Here is a 25,389-nt window from a genome sequence, read left to right on the forward strand (position 1 = left end):
TTTGTGACAGTAATGTTCATGCACTTGTGATGCATGGGGGTGTTGCAGGTAAGGCAGCATGGTATACAGCATACAATTCAGCACAAATACATCTCTGTGCTTATTACAGGTATAGGATTCTCTGCTTCTGAACTGGAAATATTTTTTTTATTTTCCTTTTTGGCTGATAATCAGAACAGGTTGAAGGTGAAAAACTGTATTGATTTTCATTGGCTCTGCTCATGTCTTTGAGCTGCATATCAGAAAATTTGGAACAAGATAAAGAAAACATTCTTGCAGCTGATTCCAGGGGGAACGATGGGTTAGATGATGGGCTAGAATGTGCCTGGATTTCAACATAAACCGACCATTTGGAAACCAAAAGAGTCTTTAAGAACAGGACTCTAGAAGTTTTTAAAAACACTTTTTTTTTTTTTTGCAACATGCACACAAACGTAGCTAGGTAATAACTCGTTCGTGTACGAAAAAACCCCTAAAAGTTGAGATATTTATTATGATCACCTTCATCACTGTTATTTTTGTAAAGCAATTAAATGATAAAATAATCCATCCAAGTTTTCAAGTGGAGAAGCACCTGCATATATGCTATGAATGAACAGTAGCTGAATATATTAATGCATGTATCTATTAACTGCAGGTTGCAGAGATCTGATATTTCAATGCCATTCTTTAAATATCATTGTAAAAGATCACATAATAATAATTTAAAAAGTACCAAATCATGCTTCAGCAGCTAGAGAGAGAGACTGCATCATGTTTTGGCAGTGACTCGATCATCCTAATCCACACTGGCAGCATTCAATATTAAAAGGATAAAATGGCAGCAAAACCGGTCAGCAGCTTCTCTTCGTCTGGAGTTTTCCCAGGTAGATAAACAAAACAAAAACAAAACAAACATAAAGCTGCAATGGGAGCAGGTCAAAGCCCAGTCCCTTGCATTGCTCTGATGAAAGTAAACTAGATTGATTTCCTTGGATAAGCACATCACAATCCCAAAATAAAAGATAAGTGCATAAAACCTCCAAATAATGATCTTCGCTAGAACAGCTATGTGGTTTGTATGGGACAGTGGCCTTGTCAGCTACACGTCTTGTTCATTTATGGTTCATCTTCAGTCAGCATTACGATGCATTCACCTCACTGGAGTTTTGGCTGGATGACATGTGAGAGTCCAGATTCTCCTTGCATTTCTCCAGATCATGGAAATATGGGTGAGAGAGGGCAACATAGGCAGATATTCTCTTGGCTGGATTGAACGCTAAGCATTTCTGTAAGTATGAAAAGAAGTTGGCTTTAACTAAGATGTACAGTTAACAGTGCTAACATTGCATACATACATTAATGCATGCCACCTTCAATTTATGATCAGTGTGAGACACAACAGGGTCTCAGTAGGTGCTGCGTGATAAGATGACCATCCATATTAAAACAAGCAGTGGGGTCATAATATATGAATATGGCATCCCCAAAGCTAATAAGAGAAAATAACAAGCTAGAAAATTCAAGTATTCATAGTTTAGGAAATCCCAGAATTCAGGTTTTCTTGAATTCACATGCACAGGACATCTGTCTCACAGACTGCAGGGAGCAACTATTCATGAACAACTTTTGAATCCCGTCAGTGTTCAAGGCACTGTTCTTTTGTGGTTATACAAACATGGACAGCATCGTAAGGTATACGTTCATTCCTAGGCTCAGCATTTCTATAGGTCTTGGGTCTTTGACTTTATCGCCTTTGTATGCTAATGTTTTGTGTTCAGTTTCTCCCTCTTCTTCCTAGTTGTACTTTGCTTGCCTTCTTTCCAGATCCTTATCCCAGCCTTTGTCCAGCCAGCACTGAAATCTCTCCCATAGCCTTGCGTTTTATACCTTGTTCTTCTCTTTTCCTTCATTCACCTCCAAATAGTATTCTTCTGAATATCCTTGTCTAACCACTTCCTACTCCTACTTTCTTTTCTTTTATCAGAATTTCTATCATTTAACTTCTGAAATTTAATTCAGTGACTTCCAGTCCTACTCTCCCCTTTCATTTGTGGCTCCCAGTTCTCATCTCTTTGCCTAACAGGAACAGCTTCCCTTTCCACCTCACCTTCTAGGCATGTATATATGTCTTCTTCCTCCCTCCCATCATGCCTCACACTCAGTGAGCTCTCTGCCATATGTTATTCCTTGTTCCCAGAACCTAATTCTTGTCCCACGTCTAGCTTCCATTTCCAGGCTGCCTGCAGGCACAACAGAGGCGTTTCTCCCCTGTCATTTCAAGTGTCCAGATGTAGTCCAGTTTACTGCAGCTGGGAGCTGCAGTCATAAGGACAATAGAGGATGATCTGCTGTTCTGTAGAGATAACACTGGCCGGAGATAGCAGTTCCTGAAGAGACGCAGCAAGTCTTTCAAGAGTTGCACTGAGCCCACTCTACCGAGCCCAGGTGAACCAAAATCTTTTAAAGGCTTCCAGGGAACAAATTTAGCTAGATTTCAACAAGCATGGCAAAAGACAAACTGAGGCAAGGCCATTCCCTATATTCTTTTCCAAGACTGAACTTCGGGGCTGGGATTTATAACATATCTATAAAAATGATGGAAATAATGTAATTGAATTCAGTGTTACCAGTTGTACCAGCACAACTTGTTTGCGCCTGTTCAATCCTGCCATTTGTAAGAGGCAACAATTGGTGAATAGCAAATCTCAATTTTTCAGCATTCAATAGAAGGCATGCAGATGTAATCTGCCTCTACAGCTTATTTTCTGCTTTATACTGAGTCCACTATACCATGAAAAATGGTAGATCAGTTTTTGTACTTACATCAGGCTTATACTATAAGAATGGCTGAATCAGTGGCACAACAGTGGTCAGTAATGAGGATCTAAGCATAAGGTCAAACAGGTACTTCCCTGACAGTTTCCTAGTCTCTAACGGTTCTCAGCTCTGACACCCCTTGAGCCAAAGGTGGTGTCTTTGTGCTGATGATCCACAGATTTACATGAATTTGTCTACCTACTTTTGAACTTTTCTTTAATACCTCCGTTAAATGGAAACATAAATGCTTCTTGGCATGTTGCATGCACAGTGGGAACTACCAGTTATGCAGCTTGGAGAACAACAAATAGAAACTCACAAGAAGCAAGTCTTTGCCCAGTTCATCAATATCTGGTACAAATTTTTCAATAGGTTGTGCAGGTCTGGAAGTGAAAGCATTTCTTGGAAGGGCAACGTCATTAGGCCAGTCCTCCTCTTCTGGGAGTCCAATTACACTGTGAAAGGAAAAACTTAACATCAGGTCTGAACATTTACGCGGTCTCCCCTTTATATTGATTATACTGAGTGGCAGTTTACTTTATAAGTCTTTTCATTTAAATGAGATTAATTGTACAGTAGTGCACTGACGTCTGTGAATAGAGGCCAATGAGTGTAGGTCCTCAGAATGCTTGGTAGAAATTATTCTGTGGCCAGCACAATTTTCTGGCCTAGGTCTCAATTTTCTCAGCCTTTTTGATGAAAAAAGGCTGAGTGCTTTGGAAGAAAGTTGCTCAGCTCTTGACTGGATGGTGCAACATATGTCGCTCCAGGATGATTAAAAGCAGTAAGTTTCAAAGGGGAATTGCATGCAAGGATCTTTATTCACAAGAATAGGGACTGTGAGAAGAGTGTGGGTCAAGATGAGGGTAAGGCAATAAAAGGGATGTTTCATAATGCTTCAAAGCTATGTGCAGTAATTGTTGCCCAAATTTAAACAATTTATTTGCTTCACAACACAGGGTTTAAAGTCTCAATTCAGAAGTGGCATAGGACTTGAGTGTCTTTATGTTTTTACTTTAAATTGTATTTTAGTTTTTCTTTACCCTTTAATAGAATATTTTAATTTATTTTTATAATTTATTTATTTATTCTTTAAATTCTCGAAGATATTTATACTTATTAAATAATCATGCTAAGGTTTAAAACTTAAATAAATGAAATAGTAGGTAAACCTCCAATGACGGATCATGTCTCATACATTTCGTGTTTTAGTCTCATAGTAATATTTGTGGGGTCGAAATGCCAGTTTCTGATGGAAATTCTGGAAAAGACCATACATTACTTGTCAGATTTCAGGGAAAATCAATTTTTACAGCCTGTAAAACCGAGACTTTTGATGGAAACGCTGACAGGGTAAGACAAGAAGGAACACAAAAAAAGGTCACTGAATACTTGGGTCTGCACTAAGCCCAATGCCACTAGGGAGCAGCATTGACCTTTCTTCTTACGGGGAGGTTGGTAGCTGGGTGAGGCCATGGGCCTAACACTTTGGTGTAAATCATAGGTTACCTCAATGAACTTAGTGGAATTACTCCACATCTACCTACATGGATTTTAAATTGTAATTTGGTTCACCTAAAATACCTCCGAAAATTAATATGTCCTCAAAACAACAGCATGGCTAGAAGGGCAAAGCAACTAAAATCTCAGGACAATTTAATTTTACTACATCTGAAGATATCACAGCTCTTGGGAAATGAGAAGTTAAATCTGTATGAAAAATTGGTTTTGACTTTTATCACCACAGGTACGGTGGGGGTATGGGCAACTCCCTTGGCCACGGTGGTTAAAGCCATGTGATTAGCTGTTTGAGGATCTGGACCCATATTAAATATAACACAAATAGCACTGCAGGAAGGTGGGGGAGTTAAATATTTTAAATAACAATGAAGTTTAACCTGCCATTCAAATATGTTTGGTTAGTCCCACTTTTTTTAACATTTGCATGAGAGAACATGAACAGGGCAGAATAAGCACAGGCACAGGCAAAGCTAACAAAAAGAAACAAGGAGGCAGCCTGTCAGACAGGTGGGGTGGACAAGACCAAGAGTGGAAAGGAGAGATATTTTTAGTTACACACCCACATAGTACTCAAAACTCTTAATAATGAATGTCTGAGTAGATGCCCTCACTCTGGTTGGTAGCACTACCATTTCAGTGACTAAGTTTGGGAGCATCTTGGATGAGTTTCACCTCCTGCCAAAGGTTCAGGCCTGGTCTTGAGAAACGCCGAGTACTTTCCACTCCCATTGATCACAATGGGAGACAAGTCTGCTCAAACCATTGCAGCGTTTAGCCTGAAATCTATGAGGATATCCCACGCACTCATGGTGTCCTCGAAAAGCAGGAAATTGTTTTGGGCCATCTCTGAGGGATTTACCCTCGAACGTGCTGGAATTTTACCTGACGCAAATCAGAACGCACATGTAAAACAAAGGTAGACCACAGCCCCATTATCTGAAAGAATGCATCAGTCCAGATTGCACGAAAATCCCGAAACTACTTTCTGTCCAAATTAGTCTGGAGAATGAGTCACTACTGTAGAAAGAAACAATCCTCCTACAAGAAGGAGGATGCCTAACTGTAGGGGGTTCTCCAGCTGTGAAAACACAAAATAAACACTATTTAGCATAACCCCCCCAGAACCCAAGAAACTTTTGAATTATTCAAGGAGAACTACACAAAAGAAGCAAACCCAAACTTTCTCTTTAAGTAGATGTGTTATAAGGAATTTCTTCTAAAATTAGCATAGCGTTTTCTCTTCTCAATGAATACTTTTCTGCACAGGTAATCTCAGCCCCTAGGGATGGAAAGATCCCCGTCAGAGGCTGCCGCTAGCAGCTATGCATTTAATCCTAGCCCAGTTAATTTTGATTTTTCCCCTTAAATGTCATAAACGACTCAAAATCCTTAAAAAAAAATCACAGCTATGTCTTTTTTAATTATAAAATATGTTGTGTGTATCAAAACTGTCTTCATGTAATAAAGCAGAATATTGTAGGACTAACGGAGTAGCTTTGGCAGAAGAAGAAAAAGTAAACTTTAAGGACTGATTTTTCTGGACTGGGCAGGAAGAGCTATTCAGCGCATGACAAATTAACCACGCAAGTGAGTCACATACACTGGTATGGTATGCAGGAAAGGGAAGTCAACTGTGTGAAATCAAGACCTGCAATTTAGGAACCTCATATTAAATAATGAAAATGCTTAGAAACAGATCTGTTATGATTTGAGAACTGGAAAAAAGGTTACACAGAGAAATTCATGATTTGTTCTGTTTAAGCTCTTCTCCCTAGAAATTTTACTATCTTCTCTTTGGAATGTCTTCAAGAGAATAATATTTCAGCCTTCCCTCTCTCTCTTTTTCTCTCTCTTTGTCTATGTATTCCTTATTTCATCCAGATCCCTGGATCCCTGCAGCCCCTACATATGCAAAGGGAAGACAGAGGTGCAGAGGCAAATGGGCATTCCTTCTCTGGAGCGGGACCAGCCCTATGTATCTTTGATTTCCTAACTACATGATATGTACGTCAGATCTTAAATTTACGTGGTTCTTATAAATTCAGAAACATTCCTTGCTCTGAAGAGCTTTTACAAGAAAAAGTGATATAATCCTACTTGATTATCATATCGGTAATATCAATAACTTATTTTTTTGTTTTTTAACTAAGAACATATTTTGGAAGAGAATTATTCTACCTCAGAGAGTTTAAAGCCTCCCCGCCTCCTCAATGTATTTGGTGTATCTGAAGAAGAAAAACACAAACTCCTAGAACTGTAAAATGGTTTTGAAATAAAGCCAATTAGTTCATCTCGGACAAAGCACATGTTAAAATGCTGGTATTCCTTCTGGTGTCACGGTTACCTTCCCAACGAAAATATGGATTGTTAATCATTTTAACAGGCTACACAGTGTATTTTAAAAGCTAAAATATTTTCTTATGTACAGAAGTCTTTTCTGCAAAGAAGCTGTTGGCAATAATCTTAGAGATTTCAGTTTAATAACAATTTTAAAGTATCCTAATGTTGTTTTCTGAAATGCACAAAGAAATTACTGAAAAATAAAATGTCTGCATTTGTTTATGCAAAGAGGATCTCTTGGATCTAACTGTTTAGGAATACGCATGAATGGTACATGCACAATATGTTTAAGAGATTTAAAAAGCCCGAAACAGAAGTCTCGCATAACTTCCTGATGATGGCTGTTAGTTCTGCAGAACTATATTCCATGTTGCTTCCTCCTCCCACTCTGACACAGAATACACGGAAATATCATGTTGCATACGGTAGCAATAGGAAATATGTTCTAGAAATACTTTGTTCTAGTCACATTATTGCATAAAAACATGGCAAAGAAACCTCACAGTGTTTCAATGTTAAACAGATACTGACATAATGCAACTAGTTATTACTTACTCAAAGATTTTTCCTAGCTGATCAACATCTGAATTTCCACGGAAGAGTGGTCTGAAAGAATAAAGAAATATTTTTAGGATGTGACTTGCTTTAATTAATGTGAATTTATATTTGTCATTGACAGCTGCCAACGTAGAGTGAAAATGTGTTATTTTTTTTGAGACCTCACTTCTTCTGCCTCCGTGTTTTATCCAGTCTGTGAGTGTACCTTTCAAGTTTCTACTAAAACTGATAAAAAAGGGGACAGATGAAACATATTTTTGAATATGCTACTTTTGAAAATTTAATTGCATCCTTTAACATTAATGAAATAACTTTCTCAACTAATACTATCCTATGAATTATATCATTAACAAAATAGTTTTCACTATAAAGATGATACTTAAATAGCTGTTTAGAGAGACAACAACAGAGTGAATGTCATGCAATTCATTAAAATGTAATAAAATTAGAGATAAATTATTATGGATACAAATTCAAAACTAAATTTCTTGTATATTGTATATTGTAAATGTGCTCCTAAGTTCAAGGGGTCAAATAAATGACAATGGATTTATGAAGGTCTGTAAAGAATGGGGTGCGAAACGGTACAGAATTTACCTTGAAGGAGAGGAATACTTCTGCTGCATAAATAAAGATATGTTCAGGAAAGAAACAAATTAATAGGCTGAATGTCCAATGGTTTTCAGAAAAAACAGTGACTAAAAATACTTTAAAAGAGTGGAACACACTTTTTCTTTCAAAGTGAAATGTAAAATATTTTCATCATTTATAAAATACTATCACCCCCCATAGTGCCTAAGTAAAATTTGAAATTCAGATTTGTATGGCTGTATGGCTGTATTGATATCTTTGTGTTGAATTCAGTAAGGTGTGATCAACAATGGAATTTTATGTTTAAACTCCCAAGACATTCCAACAGATTACTCACGGATGATTAAGGATCCAGCCAAGAATGAGGGCATCTGTGAATCACAGAATCACAGGATCACAGAATCATTAAGGTTGGAAAAGACCTATTAATATCATCAAGTCCAACCATCAACCCAACACCACCATGCCCACTAAGCCATGTCCCGCAGTGCCACGTCCACACGTTCCTTGAACACCTCCAGTGATGGTGACTCCACCACCTCCCTGGGCAGCCTGTTCCAATGCTTCACCACTCTCTCATTAAAGACATTTTTCCTAATATCCAGCCTAAACCTCCCCTGGCGCAACTTGAGGCCATTTCCTCTTGTCCTGTCACTAGTCACTTGGAAGAAGAGGCCAACACCCACCTCTCTGCAACCTCCTTTCAGGTAATTGTAGAGAGCGATAAGGTCTCCCCTCAGCCTCCTCTTCTCCAGACTGAACAACCCCAGTTCCCTCAGCCGCTCCTCATAAGACTTCTTGTGCTCCAGACCCCTCACCAGCTTCGTTGCCCTTCTCTGGACACGCTCCAGCACCTCAATGTCCTTCTTGTAGTGAGGGGCCCAAAACTGAACACAGGATTCGAGGTGCGGCCTCACCAGCACCGAGTACAGGGGCACGATCACCTCCCTACTCCTGCTGGCCACACTGTTTCTGATACAAGCCAGGATGCCGTTGGCCATCTTGGCCACCTGGGCACACTGCTGGCTCATATTCAGCCGGCTGTCAACCAACACCCCCAGGTCCTTTTCTGCGGGGCAGCTTTCCAGCCACTCTTCCCCAAGCCTGTAGCATTGCATGGGGTTGTTGTGTCCCAAGTGCAGGACTCGGCACTTGGCCTTGTTGAACCTCATACAACTGGCCTGGGCCCATCGATCCAGCCTGTCCAGATCCCTCTGCAGAGCCTTCCTACCCTCGAGATCAGGCCCCAGATGTTGCGTACCATTTTTGTTCAACAAATGGTAGATTACTCCAAGAAATGCAATTCAGACACACTGCAAACTGAGATACTAACTTCGGTCGACTGATAGCCAGGCTGCCCCTCTCTTCTGGAGCACAGCTTTCGGAGTACAGTGCATGCTGTAAACTTACGGTTACAGTTTCCAAAATTGTTCACCTGAGACCTGGTGACTTGACAAACAATGCATATTTCCATGTTTTCACCGGCAGCTTTTGCTTATTGAAAAACATCAGTTCTCCTGCCTCTCCCTGCATACTCCTTTTCTTCTGTCTGATACAGGTCCTTAACAGCACTGAGAGCCAGAGACATCATTTCATTGTTGCTCTTCATAGGAGAAGACCTCTCCCATCTACACTGGGAGAACAAGGAGTACTCAGTTATAGTCCTTACCCTCTCATTGCTCATATGCAGGAGCAGGTGTAGGATCTGGATTTCCTTTCGCTAACCATGAGTTAATTCTGAAATACGGCGCTTTACATCTTGTTCCTCTCACATATAAAATAGAGCTCCATGTCACTGCCTATCTTGTGGGTCCACACCAAATACAGTACATAGACCCAGAGCACTGTGACATTTCTCAGTTAGACATAATAGTCGCTGCAGAAATCTGTGCCACCAAGGCAAAGAGCAGAGCAATAACTGGAAGACATGCTGACCATCTTTGATGAACTAAACATGCATTTTGTATCCTTCATGTTTGCTGCCATTCAGGTCATGTCGTATCAACTTACACTGCAAACTGCTTTGCCTAGGGACATTGAGAGAACAATTTCATCAAGTCTGATTTGAAACCATACGGCATCAGATTGAAACTGATGGGTAAAATGCGGTAGCCTGTTACTTGTCTATAAAGGGTTTTATTTATTTTGACTCTAATTAAATCGTAAATAAGGATATGCACTGCTTCCCAGATATACATGATATTTACTAACTGCAGCCTCTTTAACAAGACCATTTCAACTCATACTTAGAGGTTTCTGTATTTTTTTAAGCTTTAAGGTATCCAGCAATACTGGGTTCTACAAAAACCCAAAGCTTAACTTCACTCAGACAGGAGCATCTACTTCTGCTGTAAGTTTTGAGTCTGATTTTCAAAATGGTCAGTAGCTACAATCCTAGTATTGTTTGTGGCAGCAGACACACTCCACGTCTTCCAAAGTCAGATAATATGACAACCTTAGACATGTTCTGAATGACTGCTTACAATTATTAACATAGTTACTTTGAGTATTTCATTTTGGCTCCAGCATTAGAGTATCAGGGCCCTTTAAACTAGCAAAATCTACACAACCAAATAATCCTATCCATGCAAATGGAAAGCTGATTTAATGTTTTAAAACGTATGCTGAACCTTGTGTTAATGTGAAAGTTTGGCAAAGTCGGCCTTATTCGCAAATCACCTTAGGCAGCGTCGTGCCAAAACAAGTATGATTCTTGGGATTTTTAGGGGAGGTTTTTCCCATCGCTGTTGCTGCTGTCTCAGATTCACTAAGGGCTGAAGAAAAAATTTAAATTCTTTTGAATATATAATTATATAACACAAGGTGATCTTCCAACATACTTTGGTATTTCATCATAATGAAATGTTATTAATTCATCTTTCAGCCTCCAATCCATCCCACCATCATGACTACAACAGAATGCCAACTCCAGGCTAGACACCACTAATGTAATGAAATTTGCCTCATGAATTTTGGCTGGAGGTTCAACTGGAATATTGGACGGATGATTGGGGAAGTAGATCCACTTAATCAGCAGCCATATGAAGATCTTGTCTCACATTTTGGCACTAGTTACTCTTTAGTAATGACTTGCCAGCACTGAAAGTCCAATACACATAAAAACTTTCACCTCAAGCCAATTGTTTTTTTAATTCTATTCTTAAAGGTGGACATCAGCTCTCCCAGTACCACTGAACTGGGAGCATACTCAGCAGCCACAGAAGTGTAAAATTTCACCTTTGTTCTTGGTATCTTTCACTTGACTCACTCACGCACTCACTCCCTGACGTTTATTTATGCAAGCTGAATCCAGAAGTCCTTACATGGGGATATGTTCTCCTCTCTATGATGACAATCTGTGTAAGACTGGTTAAACTCTGAGAGCCTGATTTTATAGAATTCCTTCTTTTTTCCTTGGGAAAGGCATGGAACTGGATTTGTCTCCTGTGGCAGAAGATGTGAGTCTGTCCTCTGACGTCAAAGAACTCCTAAAATCTGTGTGTACGTGTATCTCAGGAAAGAGGGATATTCCAATAGAGGAAAGAGCTATCCATGGGGATACACTTGCCTTTTGTGTGGTTCCTTGATCCTCTCAACCTTCCCTGACTTTGCTTGCTACAAAGTCCATGCTCTGAGGGCTCCACCACCATTGCTGTTACAAAACACACACTTGAGTAGGGAAGAAGATGGGAGGAAAAGACTTACAGTGCTCGTAAGACATTTAATTTCCCTATTTGCTCAAGAAGTCTCAGCTGTTGTTTTGTCCGCATAATTTCCTATTTTTGTTGGTTGTTGCTTCTTTGATTTTTTAGGGAGAGGGGAGGAGAGAAATGTTACAGGGAATCTGCAGGTGTTCATCTCGTTTGACCACTCCTTCTCCAGGCCTTGAAGCTAGATCATTATCTACTGACTCTGGAACGGTGCTCACTGGATGGAGAAAAACCCCTTTCATGTCTAATGTAGGATCAGAATGCCCTTAGCCTACAGATGTGAAGATGAGTTTGAGGCACCATATTACCACCCTGTCCTGCTAAAATAAACTGCGTCAATAAGCATGTACCTTAGTTCCTGAGGTACAAAATGTGAAACTGCACAATTAAATGGATATTAGCTATGAGTCTGCATTGTGACATTTTCACAGGATAAATCTATCTACTTTTTTATATGGCAGTCCAACACAAAGATGCATATAAGACCTGGGCTGTGTGAGGAACAGCATTGCCAGCAGGTCGAGGGACGTCATCCTTCCCCTCTGCTCAGCACTGGTGAGACCACACCTGGAGTGCTGGGTCCAGTTCCGGGTTCCCCAGTACAAGAGAGACACGGATATACTGGAGAGAGTCCAGAGAAGACCCACTAAGGTGATTAAGGGACTGTAGCATCTGACATATGAGGCAAGGCTGAGGGAGCTGGGACTGTTTAGCCTAGAGAAGAGAAGGCTCAGGGGGGATCTTATTAATGTATTTAAATACCTGAAGGGAGGGTGCAAAGAAGACGGAGCCAGGCTCTTTTCAGTGGTGTCCAGTGACAGTACCAGAGGCAATGGGCACAAACGGAAGCACAGGAGGTTCCCTCTGAACATAAGGAAACACTTTTTTACTGTGAGGGTGACTGAGCACTGGCACAGGTTGCCCAAAGAGGTTGTGGAGCCTCCCACCTTGGAGATATTCAAACGCCATCTGGACATAGTCCTGGGCAACCAGTTCTAGGTGGCCCTGCTTGAGCAGAGGGGTTGGACCAGGTGATCTCCAGAGATCCTGTCCAACCTCAACCATTCTGTGATTCTGTGATAATACAGAAATAAAAATACAGATCACAACATAAGGTTGCAATGTAAAACCTCACAAATCCTGAAAAAGTTACCATCTGCTTATAGTTTAGAAGGACTTGCACCCCTAATCTTCTGGCCGAAAGACTCTCATGCTTATATGTAGCTGAACAAATTAGATTTCACCATTCACCAACTTTAGGCTCTTTTCTCTTGTCCAAAGGATTATACTCAGCTCATGTTGTTGTTTCATGCTGAGTTTCACCTTCACTGAATATTCTATCTATCTGAACTGGGTATTGGTGTCTGAAAGGTTGAGTACTTTATTTTATAGACACTGTGTTTCATGTCTGTGCTACTCAGTAAAAACTGAGATACAAACATTTCCTAAGCAAGTGTCCATGAAGAAATTTTCCCTGGTGCAACTCCATGGACATGCCAAAGCAATTCTAAAAATATTGTATACCATGACAATGCAATGACACCCAAGAGATAAATGAGGTTTAACTGTAAACTGGCCACATCATTACTTTTAGACTTTACTTTCAGCCTTTGGTCTACAAAGCAAAGAGGGTCTGTAACTTTTCATAAGAAAAGTCAGAATTTTCATAAAGATTGGAATTAAAGACATTGATAAGCATGGCTTCAGTCTATATTGCAGTACAGACACAAGGAAAAAGTAGTCTAATAAAACCACATGCACTGAGGCACAGGAAAAGATTTCTGCAGGTTTCTTGATAGTGGCTGACATTTTGAACCAATTAGTGACATTCTAATTGGAAACTGTCTTTCAATTTCTGACACTGAGTTACTAAACTACAGGTAAAATGGATACGTGGAAGAAAGGTCACCTGAAGAAAAACAGTATTGAAGAGGGAAAAAAAGTCAAGACATTCTCTTTCTAACCAAAACATACTACAGAGCTATCAGAATTCTAGAGTTGCCAATACAATTGCCTTCAAGGCTAGACAAGCCTTGTATCTTTCCAGATATATGTAAGAAATACCTTGCAAAATGACTATCTGGATTCTTTCTGCTAGTCCATTTGCTCACTGTGGTGACAACAGCAGTTGGGAATCCCATCACCTTCCTCATTATCACAGAAAAAGCAATAAGGATAATCTCTTGATTACTGACTTGAATGTATACAATATTCTCAGTGAAAAGTCTGTATATTGGCAGTCCACATGTACTCAGTGAAGTCATACAAGAACTCCCTAAAATGAAAAGAGCATCACGGGTGGGAAAGGTTTTTAGGCAAGTAGGGCTTAGACAGTCTAATTGAAGAGATGGCAAGGAGAAGTGTTGGGAAGAAGAACAGCGATTTCAGAACACGTAGCTGCTGCTTTGAAGGCATTAGACAAGATGGGGGAGGTGTTGAAAGAGAAAGTCCATGATAATTTGACATAGTGGAGAGAAAAATGTAAAGGGAAAGAATATAGCAGCAGTTCACAGAAGTGGTACAAGGAAATTTAGAAGTTGGTAAGGTTGTAGCAGTTAAGTCTAGGAGTTTGTATGACTGTGTGTATAAGAGCAAAAAGGTGACGGTGAAGAAACTAAAAAAGCTAAAGCCAAGAAACGTTTGCCAAGGAATCCTGCATCGTGCCATGGGAAATCTGCCAAGCTACATAGTCTGTGACTCAGAGATATATTTAAATGATGGATTTTTTTTTTTCTTTTCATATTACAAAATGTGAATAGCTGGCAAATAATTTTGTCAGATTCTTAGTTACTTGTTATGAAAAAATATTTTCATTTTTAGAATTAAAAACAAATAAGACCTAAAACTAGAATTATGAGATGACTAGAAATAACATGATCTGGACTGTCCTGTGGAAACCTTTATTCAGAGAGATTATTTCTGAGCTGATTCCTCACTCTTGTTGCCACCACTGTTTCTCTTTGACAGATCCCCTAGACAAGTCTGTACTGCAGGCATGAAAAAAGAAACTACGGCAAGATAAAAGGAAAAAATATGTATTGCTGTTTAAAGGTGAAGATCACTGGCCCTTCTGATAGGTAAAATGAATATGGTACAGTATAAAACTTCACTATGAAAACAGGCCACAGCTGACAACATTGCACGCTCTGGACAGTTACCCACTTCCAGTCACAAGTGACTTGCCTCAGCTGTTGTGCAATTCAGAGTTCTCATTTTAAACGTCACATTTTTTGTACTTCTCCCTCTCCTTTCCCTTTAATAATATCTTTGTGTGGGTGGGTGCCAGACACAGCATAGGAAGAAGTTGCTTCATGTAGAGCTTATTATACTTGATCACAAATTGCTCAAAACTTTTAAGAAACTTATCTTCTCTTCTCCTACATATAAGAAGAAAGATGGCATAGATAAACATTATGACTGAGGAAATACTCTTCAGCTAAAATCTGACAGAAAACAGATCAGCCATCTTAAGTTTCTCATTTTAGTCTTTAACAGCCCAATTTTTTTACTCGAAATCTATCATTGTTCAAGTAGGATAGTACCACAATCATGAATAACATCTCTAAGATCTATGGGCTATGTCAGCATTAAACTACTATTAGAATCAGAGCTAATGCATCAAAAGAATTGCAGTAATTATTATTTTCTCTGGAGTCTCTCATGTCACCTGGTAGGCAGAAGCAGATAAAGGAAAACAGGTATTCTCTGAAAAGCTACTGTAGTGTGTTGAATTTGCTCCCCATTGCTATTTAAAATGAAGTAAATGAATTTAAAACTAAAGATAATATTCTGACCCCCAAATGCACACAGTCTGTTTCCTAAGAAACATACGGCATTTCTGCCTGAACTGAAAAAGCAAGGTGATTTCTGAGCTGTGTGTACATACAAGCCAACAAGGGAAAGACCCAGCTGGTACAGCGAGCTTCCAGGACACTGTTCATGTACAGGTCCAAAGCTGCTAGGAAAGTGGCTGGAAGCTGCAAGTCACTGGTGTGCAAGAGGAGGTAAAAGGTAAAATAGAAAAGAATATTAATACTGAGAGACAGCACACTAAAAAAGATGAGGCATCATTTTGGCAGTCCACTTTGGGGTTAAGATTGCTCATCAGGTGAATGTTTTCTGGTGTGGGTTTTCATCATGAAAAGTTTGCACTGCTTTGCTGCAAATAACTGTATTACATGGAGATGCTGAACTTTCTGAGGGTTTTTAACATACAGGTTGGCAGCCTGGGAAGAGCCAGCATTGTAAAGTGGACCAGTCACAAGAAATTTGCAGATGTTCCCTTTGCATGCATAACTGAAAGGGAAATGTTAGTGAAAGGGAAACCAAACAGAGGCACTGCGTACAGCTTTACTACCAAAGCAGGGCCAGCCTACTGTGTAGATTCAGTTGTTGATTAAAAATACAGCAAAAGCAAGATAAAGAGCATAAATAAGAGAAAATCTAAGCATCTTCAAAGTTCCCTTAGGAACTGGGCAAAGGAAGATCTTTTTCTGGGTGCTTACCATTAGCTCGACACCTTTCATGTAAGCATCATGTTTCAAGGTCCCAGGTGGCCTTGGAGCAGAATGATGGGCCTCGTCCCCCACCACTGACATAAAAAGGAGCTTTATCACAGACATTAATGCCCCCAGGATCAAGCCAAGTAAGATCTGTTTTCACAACCTCTTATAAGAAAAAAAAAAGGTGCTTCAGCAGAAGGATACACACATATACATAAAAAGCCCCAAAAGTAAGGTAAGTGCAGATATTATCTTTGACCAGAATATGCTCTAACGTGGGCAGATCTCATCTGTTCCTGGACAGAACTGCTTCAGCATTCATCATTTAACACTACTTTTTGAAATGGAAGAGCCTTGATAGGTGGAACGTCCTTCACTTATTCCCTCAGCACGCACGTCACAGTTCTCTTATCTGTGGACATTTTCTTCTCCAGAAGATTTGTAGGTTTATTTCACCAGGGCTTTAAGAGTCGTTATCAGCTCAGGGAGCATGCTATAACAGTGGCATTTTGAAAACTGTCCCAATGTTTCAAGCAAGTTCTGGAAATACATACACAACTAACCTTGGAAAAAGGGAAAGGAAAAAAAAGTATGGTCTCCGCTCAGAGTGCAAAAAGAAGCATTCCTCTTGTTTGTAATGACAGTTCTACAAGCAATATGATTTAACTGTTTGTGTGTTAAACACCCACCCCATCACCGTATAAAGTTAAATTACATCTACCTTGTCAGTCAGCAGTTTGAAGTTTAATTATGTAACTAAACTGCAGGCTTCTGCATTTTTACAGCATCCTGAAAGAACTACTGGTTTGACAAATACAATATGGTCATGCTCTTCCTGTGATCACTTATTTAGTTATTTGTATTCTCTTCTCTCTCATGAATCTATTTCGTATCCCCTTTCTAAACTTGCACTCTCTACTTCTTTGCTCTTCTTGTGCAACTCAGTTTTAGGGTTTGAAGGCAATAATTGAACTATGGATTAGATAAAGGCTGTCCTATGTGGATGGATAGGAGCCAAGAAGGCTCATTCCTCTCCAGTTCACTCACATAAGCAATGGTGCAAATCAGTGTGCAGGATGCTGTACGCAGTCAGTGTGTGTGTGTCTGCACAGAGCTCAGGAAAATCCTCACCTCCAGGTGTTTGTGCCTGTGAACTAATTTGCCCATATTTTCCTTGAAAAGATCTAAATCCTCCTTCCAGACAATGCCAGTGCTGTTTTTCACCACTCCTTTCATTTAACTCATAATTTACTCTCACTTAAAAATCTAGCAGACAGCACTCCAAAATGACACATTTTAGTCAGAGTATCAAGGTGCTCTTTAATGCTGTATTTTAAAGAAGTGGCTTTAAAACATCTGTATCACAGCAAAGGACCTAACTTCAAGGTAAGCAATAGGAGTTTAAGTTTGTTCCTAGTCTTTATCAATTATGCAAATGAAATTAAAGCAATCTTCTACATGAAATATCTACTCCTTTATCCTGTATGAAATTTCATTGTGAAAATCTATTCAAATAACAATTTTCAGAGATACAGAATTAATTTTTTATAGTTCCACAACTTTTCTTGCAATGCCAAGATGACTCTGAGAAAGCTCATCAGTTGACATTTACCATATTTACTGGTCTAAACCACGCTTTTAAAATGGACTTTGCTCTGAGAGTGCCTGTAATGCTGGAACTAGTTTTAATCAAGGGGATATGTAATAGGTTTTCAAGTCTGAGGCCCTCTAATTAAAATCCAATTCATGTTCCACAAACTGAATATATTTTCAGTCAGATTGCTTTCCCAGTAAAGCTTTAAATGAAAAGATTTTTTTGCCATTAGCTTGATTTTTCTTGGAATAAACTCCTTCTAACCAAATGTGTAACAGTGTTGTCATTCTTGTATCAGCTGAAAGTCTATGCACACATTAATTATTGCCTGAAGGAAACTAACTCTTACCCACCCCTGATTCTTCTATATCAAAGGAGAAGCAAGTTAATTTAAAAGGAACACATATACTACACATACTGGTTCATTCAATCTGCCCGAAGTTACTTAGCAAACCAACATCCAAGTATGTGTTCCCAGGTTTTCTAGGGTTTTCTTTCTTTCTCAATAATGCTAAGCAAGGAGCTTCACAGAGTAAAGTATACCCTATAGATAAAAGAGCTTATACTCTAAATATGTAATATAAAATAATGAGAAAGGACAGTGTTATAAATGATGCTTTAGTTCCATCATTATGAGTTACACGTAAAATGGTAAATCTATTTGACTAAATTACTAGTCTAACTTTTTTTTTTTTTTTTTAAATCTAGAGCTGGGAAGAGTAAGGCAGAAAAGCAAATATCCAACTATAAAAGCATCAGAAAAAAAATCTGAAAGGCAAAATCTTTTCTGATATCTGTAGTAGTACAGCGACAGAGTGATAATGAGGTAACAGAGGCTGTGCATGGGCACTCCCTGAGACTTCAGACAAGAGAGCTCCAATAGATGTCAAATTTCCATATTTGAAGGGAAACATAGAATTCAGTATGTTCTACACAATCTAGAACATAACATTCTCAATACAGAATAAAATCCAAGAAAAAGGGATTTTTTTTTTTTTCCCCTCTGGGAAAACATGACAAGCTAAGAGAGAGAATCCTTGGGTTTTCTCTCCAACAGGGCTTGAGCTGCTCCTGTGTGGTACTGAGTACAAGTTTTGATGTATGATCACTTCTGTTGCTCTCATACTAGGTGTTAATGGCACCTGTTGCACTAAGCCTCTCTAAATTTTCAGATAAACCTGAAACATCAGTAGAACTGCTGCCCCCCTCCTCCTCCTCCTCCTCCCCCCACCCTCCACCCCCCGGCATGTCTCATCACCTTCAGCTGTAATAAAACACTCTTGGTCAGAAAAAAATCTCTGAAAGGGGATTACAACCCTTCAGACAAGAAAGGCAAGGAAAACATTTCAGTACTAACCAGTAAACTGTTATGTGAGCAGAGGTGAAATTTCAACTTCAAACTTTTTCTCCAGCTGCTGAGTTTGAGTGTCAAAAGACATGAAAGTGGATTAGAAGGATGGTGTTAAGAAAATACTTTAATTTTTAGCAGCTGTGCTGGCTTACAGTGAATTAATAAACACCTGCAGAAAAACTTGAGATAAGCATTTAAGGTAGAAAGCATGTATAGCAACCATGCAAGGAAAACTGATACAGTTTTCAAAGCCCAGTTAAACTAGATATAACTTTGCCCTAAGCAACACTTTGTCCCATGCAATACACTCTGTTACTCAGGCTGGAGAAGCTGCAAGATTTACATTCACTGGCCCATGACAGTGCATAGAAATCTGAGTTGACCTATTGAGAGCTCTCCGGTTACTTATCCTGTTCAGCTATTAGTGATTTCACATGAAATCTTTTTTTCCCACTTGAATCCTGACCAAAAGAAAGAGTATGTTTATTTCTTATATTAAAGAGAAGAAAGAAAAAAGAACTTCCAGATGACGATGCTGCTCAGATGCCACCCTCCACTACGCACCTGCAGCATTCACACACTTCATGCTATAGATTTCTGTGTTTCAAAGCTTCACAAATTAATTTTGGGACAACTTTTATGCTGTTATTTCTGCTTTGCCATTACTGAGCCATAGCCCTGCTTCTGTGTGTCTGTGGCACAACTCTATTGGCTTTCGACATTATTTTAATGGGAATAGCATACAACTCCGTCTTTACAGAATGAATGTTTCTGCAGTCTCTGAAGCACTGAGCTCCTTGAGCCACCCCAAATCTTGAACTTTTCAGTCCCCACATCACCAGGTTGTTCACCACCTTCATGTCCACTACAAGGAGTTCCCCAAGATCCAGATGGAGTTGGCTGTAATTTCTGAAAAAAAATCTGATTTGCTCAGAATTAAAAAACCAGGATCCTCTTCTGGAGTAAGTGAATAACCAAGTAAAAGCTTTCTTCTATGGCAAGCCATTTTATGCCTTGCTTTTCATACAGTTGTGGATGGAGTGTTTGCCAAAAATTGAGTTTACCAAAAAGTCTGGGCCCTCTTTAAACTCTGCTCTCACTTTCGGGCAAAGTGCCCTCACCATCAAACTCTTAAAAGATCTAGGAGATGAGCAACACCTACTTCTCCTTTTGCAATTACTTTTCAGAAAATGAAAACTAATTCCAAGGCAGAAGAGAAGCAAGCAAGCCTGTTTCTGTGCCTCAGTGGGTAGGACACCCAGCTAGAATACAGTTCTGACTTTGTACATATACTCTTTCATTGCTAATGATCTGATGAGATCTCATTGTAATTGAGTATCTTCATTCTTACAGCAGCAAAGTATTATTCATCACTGCCAAACAGGCTTAATTTAACAGCTACAGATAGGAACATTACTGAAAAATCTCTTGCTATATATACTTCTTTAGATGCTGAAAGCTTGCACTCCAATTATTTGGATATAAAGAGCACTTAAAAATTATTCAGTTGTATAGAGCAGTGTGTATGCTGTACTGACATAATAATAAAACCTGTTTCATAGACATAATATAATAAAAAATGGTCTGATAATTCACTATAGTTGGTCAATTTCTAGATGATATAGCTGATTGAGTCATTTATCTTTAGGTAACTGATTCAGACTTCATCAAAATCAATAGTAACTGAATCTTCATGCCAATTTACTCCAGCTCAGTAGAATAAATGAGTAGAAATGAAGTAATCCCTTGGATGAAATTCTTATTTGACAAATGTCTATATTGCAAAAGCACTTATTACTGACAAACCTGGATATGTTAGGAGAGAAGCTATGAATATGGAGAATATTTAAATAAAAGAAGAAATACTGCATCAGAGATTGTCTTAGAGTTGCTTCCTGATGGTATGCATTCAGTGCATCTATAAAAGGAAAGCAGAACACATTATATATGAGTTTCTGGAAGAAGTCATATGGTTTGGCCATGCATAGTCAGACTGCCGTTTCCTCAAAGACTGCAAAATGAAGCATGCCGCCAGTATAGGAGGGCAGACAGGTATGTTGCTGACATCAAGAGCTCTCGACTTGACAAATCCTGGCTCTGTCTCTAGCAAGTCAGTGTAGCATGGTGGCTGTGTCTCACACGGACTCATTTGTACAGGGCCAGCATGTCAGCAGGTCAAGCAGGGCACGCAAGCGAATGTGATGGTAGTGCCAGAGGCGTGCAAACAAAACTTAAAAGTAAGACAACACCACGTGTATTCATATGACAAGGCGAACTGTGGCTTCAAAGGAAGAAGGGAGAGGAACTAGTGTGAGCTGTATCCTGCAAAGCCTCTTCTCTATTTTTTAGTACACAGTCAACACCAGGACCCTGAGGACGGGTGGCAAAGGCAGCTCCAGTTACATGTGTACCACGTGTGCTGCTCTGTGGCCGTCAGCACGCACATTCAGGAGAGGCTGTGGCCACCTCCCTTCCTCTCCAAATTAGGACTCTATCTAGGTCTTTGACATCTGCAACTACAGCCAAAGCACTGGCTCCCAGACCAGCTGGCAAGTTCTCTGCAGGGGTCTGAACCCTGCGGCGTAGGTAAGCTTTTCCACAAAGGCAGCAGGGAGCTGCCTCTGGGCACTGTGGTTCCCTTGGAGAGATGGTTTTCCAGAAATCTAAGTATCAAACTTCCTCTTGCTTTCTCTTTGACATTTTAAGCTCTCCTCTCACAGCCAATTATTTACTTGGTACAAATAGTACAACGTTGCAGAAAGCTGTTAAGTTTTGCTCTGCTGTCCTTAGCTGTTTTTAAACTCCTGCTCTTGTCTGTTCCTTTAGGTGTGCTTTCCACTTCTCTCATGCAGATTTATGATTATTTTTAGATGTAAAGAACATCTAACAGCTTTGGTGAGCACCTACATGTGGAGAAGTGCTAGTGTGAAGCTGTTGAAAAGAAAAGACACAAATGCGAGACAGACTTGTCCTACATACTTCTGAACTATTACATACTGTTTTTACAACTGACCAATGGTAGCTAATTATTAGATTTCTTTTCCAGACAATCAAATACAAAAAACTCAATAAAGCTGCCCAGATCAAAGTTTCTGACTAGACACTCAATTTGGAAAAAAACCCCACACTTGGGAGCTCGGCATCGTGAGCCACAGTTAAAATCTAGTCTTTCTCCCCCCTCTCTGGAGTGCACCAGTGTCCAGGAAAGGATCCTGTACACCCACTTGGACTTTAAATACCTTTTTGTAGCCATTTTCTTATGAAAGAGAAAAGTAAATAAAAACAATGTTTAGTTCTATTACGAGTCAAACAAAAGTACACAGAGCTTCCCCCGGCCAAACTCCAGGCAAAAAGCAAAGCGTCTCTCAGCCAAGTTCCTGAAGAGGGAAGCTGTGTGAAAGAGCCAGGAGACCCTTTCAAAAGGAAAGTCTTTGCGCAGCGTACAGCTCACTATCCCTCTCCGGGTTGGAGAGGAAGGGGCATGGGTAACATTGCTCTGCTTCTCTCCTGTTCTCTGGCTGGTGGAGTGACTGCTGAAAGCCATCTGCAGCTGTAGATACCATCAAAGCAGCCCTCAGGCTGCTCTGGCTTATCCCAGGAATGAACTTGTCTTTGAGATGCTCCAGAAGACACAAAGGTGGTGCACCTTCACATTGACTGGCTGGCAGCTGTGCTGAGCACAGCTCAGCGTGAGGGACCCAGGCGTTTCTGCTGCCAGCTGCATTTCCAAATATCCACTACAAATGCTATGATGTTAATTCCAAGGACTTACAAATATCTACATCATAACTGACATGTTGTGGTCTTTCTCCTAGCCACAAGGTCTTTTGTTCTGACCTCTGGCCAGGCTACTTCAGATTGTCACAGGCTGGAATATCACCCCTCTAAGAAATGTGTAATTTTAAGGATGACATCTTCAGGGGGATTTCAGACTAGTGCTGTGCAACCTGCACATGAAGAAGCTACGGGAAGCTTTCCAGGAGGGGAGTTCTCTCATGAGCTCCTGCTCGGCTTGAGCTGTGTGCAGCCGCTGGCTGCCAGCCCAGAGCCACCCAGCCCCGGTCCTTTTGCCACTGCCTGGCCTGACGTGACCCCACACCTGAACTTAACAGTCAGCTTAAACTTGGTCATCTAACACCATTTCTGCGGGTCTTCTTACCCCTGCCTTAAGGTTCTCTTCTGTTTTTTTGTCATGGGTAATGACAGTTTTTGGTTTCTATGGTTTATCAACGGTTTCCCTTACCAACAGATCTATTCCTCTGACTGAAAGTCTGGCACAGCTGGAAACTAGAAGGAAAACCACAAGTGAATGGCCTGGCACTCATCTCCAACCACAGACCGATACAGTTACTGGATTTGACTAACGGCTATCAATCAGCCCAACTGTAGACACTTAGAAACATATCAGCTAGAAAAGGCTTGAGAGAGAATGTGAGTTAAAAAACAACAAGGTATTTTACTATTAATAGGGTGATGTTGTCTTGGAAACTCACATCTATTTCGTACTCTATAATTAGTGGTACTATTCTGACTGTTTGCCTTTTTCTCCACTGATGTGCGTTTGTCCTCTGCCCAAAGCCAATGCAAGTTCTGCCTCAGAGGTCAGATTAAACAGAAAACAATCCTGCTTATCTGAAAACTGGAATAACATGAACAAGTGCAGTCTTCTGCCTTCTTTTGTTAGTTAAGTTTGAAGCAAAATGTCATTGTTGTTCCATCAGATCACTAAGGTCACTAAGCTAAATTGTGGTTTGGGCCCATTCAACTTAAAAAATGCTTGAAAAAAAATCTTTGTAATAGGCTGGCCACTTATCTGGGGAGGAAGAAAAAATCCTATTTTATTAGGTCTGGTTTGGAAAAACCATCAGCCTCCCACACACCCATATGCACATGAATGGCAGAAGAATAAAGGAGGAAAAGTGCAAAGCACAGAATTTTGAATGCTGACAAGATCTTTCCAAGGAGCGAACCTTCTCCCAGTACAGTTGGTCTGGACTGTGGTGAACTTTTATGGCACTTGCAACTTAAATCATTCTTGTAACAAAACAAGATAATTTCCAAAAATGGCAAAAACAAACTCAGGCCAGAACTGTACAGTACCTTGGTTCAAAGGTTGCAAATCAAGCTGCGTAGCTTTTACAGTTCTAAGCTGCAACATCCACCTTTGCTTGTTAAAACAAAGACAAAACAGAAAAGGAAAAAAAAAAAAAGTTGTTTTTTTAATTTTCCTGCTACCAAAATCTAACTGTGAGCAAGCAGATAAGTGAATGATTACACTTTCGAGCTCTTGGTCCACTTGATAAGTTGGTTTAAGGTTCACTGGAAAACACCAGATAATATGATTGCAAAGTCTGTGTTTAAAATTGCTGCATGATAAAGAGTACAGTACTCTCTTAAACCACATTTAAGATATTGGCCAGTTTATATGGAAAAGCCAACTTATAAGCAGCATTCATGGCTGTATTTAGTCAGTTGCTTTTCGTCTAGATGTCTCTGCTGTTTTGGTTGTATTTTACGTTCCCTCCCAATACCCAGTTATACATCCTTTTGTTTTTTTCTTTCATGGATTCCTCTTCTGCTCCCTCTGTTTCTCTCTTCTTTCCAACATAAAGAAGATTTGAAAATATATTACAGGTCTCCTCTCTCCCTGCTTTTGAAAGGCATTTTGGAAATGTGTTGAAAATAAGAGAAAAGAGCACAAAAAGGGAAGGTTAAGCTAAGAGCTGAAAAAAAGGTAAAAACTTTACTGTATGGAGAAATACAGGATCTAGTAGGCAAAGCAAAATATTCCTACTGCTGCATAGCTACAGTGCCCACTTAAAACAGTGAGGACTAAATGATCAGATATGCTGAAGCACAAAAAAATAACTGACAAAGAATTAAAATGCATCTGAAATGAGACAAAGCTGTGCCATAGAAGTATACCTCACAATTCCTTACATGGCTGTATTCATATCTTAGAGTCTGTTTATTATCTTTAGAGTATTTTTTCAGACTCTGTTCACGGTACTATTCTTGTATGTGCAGAAAGGTAAAACATAACTGAAGTCTTCGCTACTATCAGTCAGAGTTGCCTTTCTTTCTCTTGTTTTCAGTATGACCAGGATTTCATCTGCAATATCCATACACATAGCAAGAAGTTAAAAACCCAGTTTGGTGACAATTCACAACAGTGTGCAAAACAACTCTTAATAAAGATAATTTTAAAAAGACAAGGAATATAATCCTTCCCCACAGAAATCCTGGTGATTTTTCCCGTGATTTTGTACCCTACATAAATCATGCTAAGCTCATCCATTGATTTCACTTTGAGACAGAGTTTCATTTATGGCATCTTATATGAATATGTGGGCTCTCTCTTCTGGTCCTGTCCAAACCAAAGTATCTTCAGTCACATCTTTGATGCACTTGGGCTACGGCAAG

General features: G+C 39.7%; 1 protein-coding gene across 1 annotated transcript in view; it reads right to left on the minus strand.

Moving 5' to 3' along the window:
• Positions 1-398: 398 nt before the first annotated feature.
• The window catches only part of CDK6 (cyclin dependent kinase 6), a 131,823-nt gene continuing 106,832 nt past the window's right edge, over positions 399-25,389 (minus strand). The window contains exons 6-8 of the mRNA XM_059819037.1: positions 7,216-7,266; positions 3,119-3,254; positions 399-1,268 (exon numbers count right to left, since the gene is read on the minus strand). Of these exons, the coding sequence (XP_059675020.1) occupies positions 1,122-1,268; positions 3,119-3,254; positions 7,216-7,266 (334 nt within the window). The 3' untranslated portion in view covers positions 399-1,121. The remainder of the gene's footprint in view (positions 1,269-3,118; positions 3,255-7,215; positions 7,267-25,389) is intronic.

This window comes from Gavia stellata, chromosome 6 (genome assembly GCF_030936135.1).
Source record: "Gavia stellata isolate bGavSte3 chromosome 6, bGavSte3.hap2, whole genome shotgun sequence".
Lineage (NCBI taxonomy): Eukaryota > Metazoa > Chordata > Aves > Gaviiformes > Gaviidae > Gavia > Gavia stellata.